Source organism: Cryptomeria japonica, chromosome 10 (genome assembly GCF_030272615.1).
Source record: "Cryptomeria japonica chromosome 10, Sugi_1.0, whole genome shotgun sequence".
Classification (NCBI taxonomy): Eukaryota; Viridiplantae; Streptophyta; class Pinopsida; order Cupressales; family Cupressaceae; genus Cryptomeria; species Cryptomeria japonica.
The window spans coordinates 575226998-575238971 of NC_081414.1; the positions used below are offsets into that span (position 1 = coordinate 575226998).

Sequence of the window (11974 nt, forward strand, 5' to 3'; positions counted from 1 at the left end):
TACAATTTCGTATTTTCAAGCCCAGATGCATTATACGGATTACGGAAATATAAATGTAGAAAGAGAATCTAAATCGAGATAGTCATTTCCAATGCATATCGTTTAAATTCGAATACCCAACGATAAATATTTCACTTACTTCTCAATTACTCAAATGATATGTTCTATGATAAAATTTAACATCATCAAGTAATAATTACATCGTATTTCAACGATTTTCCAATAACATTTTATTCTCTATTATTTTTAAACAATACTACCTCAAATAGCCATCTTCCCTAATCAGCTAGAAGGTAAGATCTAGATTTAATAATCCAAGATCGATCAGAATATAATCGACAATATAAAATTGCAATATTACAGTTGTAGAACTTAATTAAAAGGAGAGCATAAGCCATAAAATGAAATTGAATAATAGTCAACTTATAAGTTCCATTATAAGATTAATTAATATCCAAATTAACATTTATCAAGAGATTGCCTTCTTAAACATAATTAAGAACAATTAAAACTTAGCATTAAAAGTCACTTACGTTAAAATGATATTACAACCACATGCATTTTTTTTTTTGAATACTAAAAAAACATGCATTAAAAAAAATGATTTTATAAACTACGTTTAAAACAAAAAACCGCATTTAAATTAAGTGGCTAGGGCGGGCCGTGCCCTAACCCTAGCTGCAGGCACTGAGGGAAACTTCGTGGGCGGCGCCACGGTGGTGCCCGCAGGTGCCGTGACGCCCTGCGGCCACCGCCGTGAGCCGCGGGCAACAATGAACGTAGACCCCACAGTAACGGGAATGGAGGAGAAGGGGGGGACGTGCGGGGGAGGGGAGGAGGAGCGGGTGGAGCTCCGCTCCCCGCCCTCCAAACCCCAAACCCACGGTGAAAAACACACACGCCCGGTTCGGTTTCCATTAAAAAAAACACAACGCACAGTCCGAAATAATATATTTTCTTAATTTTTTTGAAACACAGTTCAATATTAAAAATCAATGTTTTCATTTTCCTTAAAAACACAGTTCGAACTATTAAAAACAAAACGCCCACTACAGAGCTTGCTAATGGATTTCAATTCAATATAATTTCGGTTTAAACGAACTGGTTTAGATATCATATTTTCTTGAAGGTTTTTCATCCTTTCCAATAACAAAGGGTTTCAAACACCCAAACAGCAATGAGGAAAATACACATTTCCATTAAAATCTCCAGCCAAACTCAAATGGCCAAACAAGGAACTATTTTATTTTAAAACCAAATGGTTAAACAGATCCTACCTGATCTCGCATTCCTGGCAAGATCTGCCGAAGAGTCCAAAACTCCAGCTCCCAAACCCTTCCTTCTCCATCCAAAATCCTCCAATTTCATCTCCAAAATCTTTTCCCATCAAAAATTCTCCAAAAAATGTCCATCCATCCATTTTTCCCCAAATTTGGGTTATATGGAAGAGTTGACCAAAAATTCTATTTTTGGAATTAAAATTTTTATTTACAAATAATTCTCCAAATTTAATACTTTTCTAACTATAGCAACAAATTAAATTGCTTTTTAATTCAAAATCGATTTCTCATTCAATTCAATTTAACCTTTCAAATTTCAGAAGCCAACAGAATACAATTACGTCTATCGCAATAAAATACAAAACTTTCTTTTTCAACAGCATCTTCAAAATGCATCTAATATTCAAAATCAGTCATTTAAATCAAACTCACTCCCAATTTAAAATAAGCAATCCAATATCAACGAAAATCGCATAACGGAATTCCGATTAATCTAGCCCATTAAACTCTAATGCACAAACGCATATTTAATCAAAATAATTACTAAGGGCGAATTAATCAATTAACCAGGCACACCAAGCACGCAAACCGAGAAGGTCAACCCAACAGACGACTCGCAAACCCAAACAAAAAAAAGGGATTACCGACGACGACTGACGATGCTCACTTGAGCACGACTAAGGTCAACTAGGGTCTTACGACCACCTAATCCAACTCTAAGGATTAAAAAGGTACACTCAAACCTGAAATCCAGGTGAAGAAGAACCTCGCACTCATGCGGTGTTGTACCTGAAATCTCCTGCAACCAAGAGTCATACATGCATGCATATATAAAATTAAATGAAAGCGTTAGCCCGATATTAATACCACGAAATAGGTACACTAACAACCTGCATGCAACTAGTGTGAAACCACATCAATAGCTATGCGTTAATTCAACATCTGACTATAACATAATATTAAGATAAACTGATCAAGATTAAACCAAGGTTAGAAATAGATTAGGGCAGGGGTACTACAGTACCTAATATAATTTTGAAGGCAAGCCATCCATTCTTGGGATCTTCTTAATAGTCATGCTATATAAAGTGCATCATCAATTTCTTCCATAGAGACAAATCATTCAAGAAAACTACTATATTCAAGGTCAATTTTTAGTGTTTAAGGGTATTGAAACAAATCAACAAAAAAATGATTCACCACCAAGTTGGCAATATTGAGACATGGAGCCAATCTCAAAAAACATTTTTCATGGTGTTTACTGTTTTGTATATTCAACAAGGATTTAGATGTTTTGGTATGGATCCTTTTATATTCCATGATACCGAGCAATATGTTTTTGGGTCTACATGTAACTTACAATATATAAGACTATTACATACTCCATGCAATAAGCACTTGATTATGATACAAACAAGGTATAGATACCCTACCTTGTAATATTTGAACTTGTGACTCTCTTTCAAGAGTACAAATTCTCCATCATTAAACCAATCCAAAAATATAAAATTTGAAATATACTCATAAAATATCTATTTTATATAAATAATTTTGCAATTCACTTATTTGATTAAAATCAAGACTCCATCAATGCAATGATCATCTACTACAATGACTTGCATTTTAAGTTTTTGCATAAGACCAAGGTAATTTTGGGCTCAAGCACATAGCATCAGCCCCAGGGATAATTGGGCTCCATCAAGCTCAAATTCAAGGGGAATGGCTATGTAGCCAACAAATTGGTCCTAATGTGACCATTTTTTTCTATATATTAAATAAATTAAAAATGATAAGACAATTGTGTTGTATTTTTCAACTTATTTAATAAATAAATTAAAAAACCATCCTATCAGTTGGATGGCCAATTCCAAATTCAAGATCTTCATACATGTAAGCTTTCTACAGTATATGTATGTATAGGTTAATTTTTAACATTTATTTCATTAAATTCAACAAAAATTTGTTTATGGTTTTATGAAATAAAAAATCGAAGCAAAAAAATACTTAGTTTCTTACATAATATTCAAGCATAGTACAATTTCTTACATAATATTCAAGCATAGTACAGTTTCTTACATAATATTCAAGTATAGTTGGTTGTTGGATTATTAATGAATGTATAACATTCATAGATAATGAGTTAGTGTAAATAAATTTGTCCTTCTTCACAATTTTTCATAAATGTTAAGTTAATAACAAGATCCTTATTATGATATCACTATCACTCTATTATGATATCAATATCACTCTAACACATAATACTTTAATAGAAAAACTCATAATAACGGCACACGTAAAGTAGATAGTAAAAATACGTAACGAGTCTTCTTAGAACATGATATAAAGACATCAACCAAGACAATAAAATGTGATGGAATTATTACTAAAACTACTTTTGATTTGATTTGAAGTACAAGATGTCAAAAATAATATATGATCTCCTTATGCATTGTCTTTAAAATTGGCAATTCAAGTAGTTTGAGATAATAATACACGATTCTCACTAGTGTTGGAAACAAACCATATCTGGACCAACAATGAGGTGGTCAAAGAGGGGACAATAGCTCATATGATAGATCGTTCCAATAGAAAATGAAAGGTACCAAAAGTGAGTCTTAGTCAGTCTATATAATTAGACGAGATTTTGTAGAATACACTGACGACTAAATCATTACATATGTTGAAATCCATATAAAGATGCATCACACATCAACATTAGATGAAAATATAATACATTGGTTAGACCAACATGACCATAAAAATAATACTATTCATAATATATATAAAAAAAAAAATCAAAAAGAAAATTAAAAGATAAAAAAAATAAACCAAAGGAAAAAAAAAAAATTACCAACTCACATATAATAGTATTACTTGCCCATGTATGGAAAAGAGAAAAAGATGGATTTGAAAATGAAGTACTTGGTCAGTTAAGTTAGTGTTTAGGTTATACAGACGAGATTTGGTATAGTAGACTTTTTAGGACAAGGAATCACTCACCAACCAGACGAGATTTGGTATATTAGACTTTTTAGGACAAGGAATCACTCACCAACCAGACAAGATTTGGTATAGTAGACTTTTTAGGACAAGGAATCACTCACCAACCAGCAAGAGAAGAATGTTCTATTACAATTCAAAGATTAAGAATCTTAAGAGAATGTGGATTAGGTCATTCTTATTCTAATAATTAAATTTAGAGTTATTTTATAGTTATCATCAAATTAAAAATAGAAAAGATAGTTTTTCTAGTATTTTTAATGTATATTTGACTTAATTTATTAATTGATTAGCTTTTAGAAGTATCTTTATTTAATTGTTTTTAACTATCATTCAGTTAAAATCTTATAATTTGCACCAAACTATTCTTAAACATTCTTAAAAAAAATATTAGGTTTATCTAATATTCTTATAAATAGATGCTTGGTTGAGGTGAAGGCATACTTCTCAGGTCTCATAAGATTCCGAAAGCCTCAAGCATTCAGTCATCTTCCAGGTATCCACATATTCATAAATCATTATTTACAGTCTATGCAATTGATTATGTTACTTAATTTTACAACAAAAGAATGATTCTTTGATTATTTATTTATTAAGATTTAAATTCTATTGTTCTCATTTTATAAATATTTTTCATGATTTCTAATTCAAATCTATATCTATTTATCATATTGTAAATTATTTATATGATAAAAAATATTAATATAAATTCAAATCTATTATTATTCAGTGCAGCTGTTCTAAATAATTGAAAGTCACATAAATGTGAAACTATTATTTTTAAAAATAAAACTACTACATAAATCTTTACTTCTATATTAACATATCTACCTTAAAATGACATATAAAATTATGAGGACAGTTGGAAGCATAGAACAAAAAATAAAATTTTAAATTTTTACTTTGAAGCTTACTGCGTTATGACGTTTTAAAGTTTATTTTTATTTATTTTTTAATAATTTGTTTAGCAGTCATATTAAATTTATGTTAATCGTAAATTATTTATTTAGATTAAGGGGAAAATAAGTGTTTCAGACTTTTATAAAGACTGAAAAGATAAGGCAGCAACACAGGACAAAAAATAAAATTAAATCATAATTTAGATATTTTAAATATAGATAAATATTTAGTAAGAGGTATTTAGATATTCATTCTGTATTATGTAAGAATTAGTCAGAGTTATAATTTTTTTTTATTAGACACTTAAGAAATTTGATATAGTGATTATATAAATAAATTTTGGATTCAATATAATATGAGAAGAAAAATAATTATTATTGGAGCTATTATAGTTGTAGAATAAAATCTAATAGTCTATTTTTAACCATATATGGTTATGGCTCTTTTAAAGTCTTGAAGATTGTATCTAAGTCATAACTATTTTAACCAACACATTCTTATATTCAATCTTATTTCATGCCCCTTTTAATGTTGTTATGGAATTTTAGGTGTACATATAATGCATAATGTTACAAACATGATTGAAATTTAAATTAAGTTGTGATTGATTTTGCTTCTAGATTTAAGGTATTATAGAGTAAATTATGTAATCTAAAGGAGTGAGATTTTCTTCCTGATGTGACATCTCATATGAATAATATTATATTATTGTATCACTTAAATAAAATGATTAAAGTGTTGAAGATCATATCTAAGTCATAATATTTTGACCAACACATTCTTATACGAAGATAAGAAGTATAATCTTATTTCATGTTACTAAATTACTAAGTTTGTTATTTCATGCTTCACTTCTTGTTATAATGGGTAGTTTACAAAAAGATGCAATTGATTTTTCTATTATATTTAAGTGTTTTGGATACAACACTATGTTAAACACACACTTAAATCTAGACTAAAGTTTTTACTAAGTTAGATTTAAGGTTTTATAGAGTACGTTGTGCAATCTAAAGGAGTGAAGTTTCCCTCCATAAGTGACACCTCACATGAACAATGATGTATTGTTTGTCTCTTAAATGTTTTATTTACTTATCATGATTCAAACCCACAACACATCCCGTAAAAAGATAAATAGTTTACAATTTTTTCTATAGATGCGCATGTGAAGTTTTTCAACCAAGTGTCAAATTTATTTTGATTCAAATCAATACAACAACGTATTAATTATTTAAAATCTACCCTTTGATAGAGTTAGCAATGCTTATATATTTTCAAGAAAAAGTTCCAAAATTGTATATTATATATTTCAACTTTTGAAAAATAATACCTATCTACACAAATACATACAATAATAAATAATGAACTTTCTTTTTACTGAGTCCACACATAGTATTATGAATATTACTAGCTTAAATATTTCTTTCTAAAAATGTAGAATAAAGATTTTGTTCAACCAATTATACAATGCGAACATAATTGTTTAATGAGTTATGGATTTAGATTCTTAAGTGTCTTTGTTAACTATATATTGAATCTTATAATTAGAGGTTGATCATTAATCACATGTACATTGGTACGTAATAAGTGTGCTTTCGTCTCATGTTGACTTGCAATAGATACATATAATGGCTGGAGTGCAAAAGGAATTCCTAATTTCAACAGCATCCAACTTAGGAGTGGAAGATGGTTCCATGCCTAATGCCAACACCCGTCGAAATGGAAACCATCATCCTAACTTGTGGAGTGATGATTTCATACAATCTCTTAGTTCTCAATATGGGGTATGAAATACTAACACATTTAAATATATGTACAAATATATTTATATTTTGTTTCATGTTATGAAAACTAATGCAAAAATATGACTTTTTAACCAGGATTCACTATACCACAAACATAGGGAAACGCTAATTAATGAGGTTCACAAAATCTTTTCCAACAAAGAAGAAGAATTTGGTCTACTTCAAAGGCTTTGGTTCGTTGATATTGTACAATGCTTGGGAATAGATGGATATTTCCAAGAGGAAATCAAAACAACACTTGACTATACTTACAAGTATGTATACTTTCTCAAAAAATGTTTCAATGTAAATGTTTGTGCATCTACTTTAAATACAAAATTTGTAGAGGTGAATGAAATACTATGTTGTATTAAGTTTTAACATGTTTCTTGATCAAATGATGTCACCATTAATAGGTGTTGGAATCAAAATATATTTGGAGATCTCAACATGACAGCTTTAGGATTTCGGATGCTACGATTGAATAGATATGATGTTTCCTCAGGTGATAAATTTTGAAAAGTTTTTTCTTACCTTTCTAGACCTAAGTTTTTTCGAATCACTAAAATATATTTCATTTGTGAGTAGATGTATTTCAAAAATTCAAAGGCGAGAAAGGACAATTCTTTGGCTTTGGACCTAATCAAGAATATACCAAATTAGCGAGTATGTTGAATTTATATAAAGCTTCAGAGCTAGATTTTCCTGGAGAAATAATCTTAAAAGAAGCTAAAGTTTTCACATCAACATGCCTGCAAGAGGCTATGAAGGAACATGGGGAGACAATTGAAAATAAAAACCCACTTCTAATGGAGGCAAGTACTTTTCTCTTGAAGGGCTTGACATTCAAGTTAAGTTTGTTAAAATAAAAATAAAAAATAGAAGGAGGTCTATTGTATAAAATGTTCATTATTTTTTAATAAAACTAATTAGTATGTGCACAACAATCCACCTACCACCCTCTTATTTCAAAAAATAAATATAATTTACTTATAATAAGTGTTTGTAATGGTTGAGCTACATTATAAGTGCTACTTTTAGCTATGCATGCAATATTTCTAACAACAAGATGTTTTTATCAGATTGAGTACATTTTGAAAAATCCTTGGAAATGTAGGATTCCAAGATGGGAAACTTGGAACTTTATTCAAATATTCAAACAACAAAATCGCAATGAATGGCTTGCCAATGACATTTATAAGTAAGATTTAAAGTTTATTTATGATAATTCATATTTCATTTTTACTTCCCAATAGAAAGTTAACACAAATTTAATATTTTACTCTATTATATTTATAATTAACAACAAAAGGTGAATTAATTTTGATAATCTATGTTCATAATTTCTTTCAGGATGTCGAATACATATAGACAAAAGTTGTTGGAAGTAGCAATATTGGACTTCAATATTTTACAGGCTCAACATCAATATGAATTGAAATTAATCTCCACGTGAGTATAAATTGAAGAAAACATGAAAATTAATATTCACTTAGATATTAGGCATTGTTAACATAGAATTTTTATATTTTTTTATTGAAGATGGTAATTATAATAACTATATTCAATATAGCACATGTTTAATAAGTATAGCTTAACAATAGCTTAGTTTAAGGGTGAGAAATATTAATGAATTGTAAAATTGATTAATTATTGTAAGAACTAAATATTCTAAATTAAAAGTGATTTTTAATCATAATACAATGGTTTTTTTATGATAGATGGTGGAAGCATTCAACTGCAATTAGTCTTGATTTCTTTCGGCATCGCCATGTGGAATTTTACTTTTGGTGGGCTTGCTCATTATTTGAGACCGAGTTCAGTGCTAGTAGAATTGGTTTTACAAAATTGGCTACCAGTCTTTCACTCATAGATGATATTTATGACACATTTGGAACAATTGATGAATTGAAACCCTTCACCACTGCATTGATAAGGTAATACATTATATACTAATCCTATATTATATTAAAAAAATTATTATTTTCCTAATTTTGTGTAATTTTTTCTATTACAGATGGGATATTTCCATCATAGAGAATCTTCCGAACTATATGAAAATCGCTTTCAAATTTGCATACGAAATACACAAGGAAATTGCAAGTGAAGCTGAAACAAAACATGGCCCCATTGTTCACAAATACATTCAAAATTGTGTAAGTTAGATTCTATTGATGGTGTGGCTAAGATATGATTAAAATATATTATATGTGTGCTTATTAATTTTTATTTTTAATATATTTTTATCACATGCTTCTTCTCATTTACTCAATATGATGATTCATTTGCTCCATTAAATAAATTAAAATAAATAATTTATAATAATTAATTTAATTTCTCACTAAAAAATCTATTAGAAAGTATAATTTTTAATTTTGGAATTGTTTTAAATTATTTATTAAATTTTAAAATATAAATAAGAAGAATAATTAATAACTAGCCATACCTATCTTTAAAGGAATATAGATAAAGTAGGATGAAAGATGTCATATTTGTTTATTATTCCACTTGAAAAATTATTATATTATTATACTATAATTGATATTAAATTATTATTATACTATGAAATTGTAAATAATATTAAAAAAAAATCAAGATATGACTATATTATTAAGTTTTAATATATACTTGTTTTTTACATTTTTATATTTTTTATTAAACTCTTTACAAAACAAAAAAGCTTTTAGTGTCAAATTATTATTATTATTATTATTATAACATTCCCAAGCAAAAAATCTATTACGACTACATTATTATTATTATTATATCATTATATTTTTATTGTATATTGGTTCTTATCATTATCCTTGAGAAAAAGTAGATTTTATGTAGGGACATTTTCAATCCCCATAATTAATAATATTAGATTGAGATAATTATTAAGTTAACAAATTGCATGATGGAGATAGAGAAAAATTAATTGATAGTTAAACTCAAAGTGAGTGGTAGTTGAGAAAGGGAATTAGCATTAAAAAAAATTTTAAAAATTAAATTGTTTATAGTTTTTTTATCAAATTTAAAATATAAATTAAAAATAATAATTTATAATTCTTTAAATTTAAAATTATTTATTTATAAAGTATATTTTATATTTTTGACATTATTTTAAGTTTTTTAATAATGTTTTACCATTGAGATGCATTGTTACATTTTAGAATGCATTGGTAGCTATGCTTAACAATAAACTAATTTTTAGACATAACAAGTTGTATGAAAAAATGTTGTAGATCTATTCATCGTTAATTTTTAATATTATTGTTATAGCCTACTAATATTAAAGATGGAATCTATAAATAATTTATGACATGAAAATAAACACTTTTTTTTTTTTTGTCTTAATTTAAAAATAAAAAATAATGTAGTTTTATTAATTTTGTTTAAAGTAAAATAATTTGTATTGAATCCTTTTTATATAAGCATTAAGAAACACTTGTCTTCACAAAATCAATAATTGTTTAAAATTCATATTGAAATTATAATAATATTATCGTATGTAATTCATATGCATTTTAATTTTAGTTTACAATTTTAATATTGTAAACTAATATTAATTTGTTATTTTTCAGTGGGAGAGTTTTATTCTATCTTACTTTCAAGAAGCGAAATGGATAGCTTCTAATTGTACACCAAATTTTGAAGAATATGTATCGAATGGAACAACAAGCAGTGGTATGCGAGTTTTAATGATGCATTCATTGATACTGATGAACACTACTTTATCAGATAAGATTTTGGAGCAACTTGATATTCCATCATCAAAGTTCCAACATCTTGTGTCATTGATTACTCGACTAGTTGATGATATTGAAGATTTTGAGGTAAATGAAAATAAAATTATATACAATGGTAGAAATGATATTGGTGATTTGATTATTTTCTAAAGTAAAGAGAACTTCATATACTAATATCTATTTGATAATTTTGAAGGATGAGAAAGCTCGTGGAGAAACAGCTTCAAGCATAGAGTGTTACATGAAAGATAACCAAGGTTCTACAAAGGAGGATGCTTTAAATTATATTACAAGTCGTGTTGATATTTGTGTACAGGAGTTGAATAAGGAGTTTCTTAAGCCTTCAGGCATACCAAATTGTTGTAGGAGGTTATATTTTAATGCTGGCATGAGAGGTGTATTTTTCTTGTTCAAGGATTCTGATGGTATAACACATTCTCATCAAAAAGAGATATGTGATGCAATAATGAAAGTTCTAATGGAGCCAATAATAGCATAGTTATAAATTTAGGTCCTAAATTAACTATAGTATCATATCCAAACAATTAGAATAAATTGGATCACATCTCAATATAATTTGGATGTGGGGATTGATTATGAATTATATTTCTTTTAATATCATTTAGCACATTTTAATTGATGTGCTTCTGATTGGATTGTTAAATAGATTAAATATGAAATTGATTGCTAGATGTTTATTAATGATATGTTGTGTTGGTGTTGATGATTTTTTGGTTGATGTTGATGTTGTTTCAATTAGTGTTGATAGATTTAGGTATCTAAGTGGGTATTTGAAGAATTTAGACAAAGAAAATGAATTAAATAATCAATAATCTTGATTGACATAATAGCAATAACAGTGTGACAGTGAAATGTGTTTCAATATGAATTGATTTTGCCTATATGACTTGTTTGGTCATGGCATTAAGTATAATTAAACAAATTAAATGTGCAATTTTTGTTATGCGATAATGGATGATGTATTATGTGGGTGTTGATGTTTTATTTGTAAGTTCTGATATTTCTAAATACATCATTGATATTGATGAACACTCTTTTATGAGATAAGATTTTTGACAACTTGATTTTCCATATCAAAGTTTTAAAGAATTGTGTCAATGATTACTCAACTAGTTGATTATTGAATATTTTGAGGTGAATGATATTAAGGTTAGGTATGAACATAGAAATGACATTATTGGTGTGAGATTTTTTAAAATAAATGAAAACTTCAAGTAATAATATCTACTTGATAATTTGTATAGCTTCAAGCGTAGAGTAA

General features: G+C 27.7%; 1 protein-coding gene across 1 annotated transcript; it reads left to right on the forward strand.

The window, feature by feature from the left end:
• The first annotated feature begins 4662 nt into the window (after positions 1–4662).
• On the forward strand, positions 4663–11397 carry LOC131042757 (sesquiterpene synthase Cad). The gene is made up of 11 exons (XM_059212160.1): positions 4663–4776; positions 6797–6961; positions 7058–7236; positions 7378–7466; positions 7550–7776; positions 8044–8162; positions 8315–8413; positions 8683–8898; positions 8979–9117; positions 10528–10779; positions 10889–11397. Exons 2-11 carry the CDS (start codon positions 6806–6808, stop codon positions 11189–11191), a joined length of 1779 nt encoding a protein of 592 aa, XP_059068143.1. The 5' UTR covers positions 4663–4776; positions 6797–6805; the 3' UTR covers positions 11192–11397.
• Positions 11398–11974: the final 577 nt, after the last annotated feature.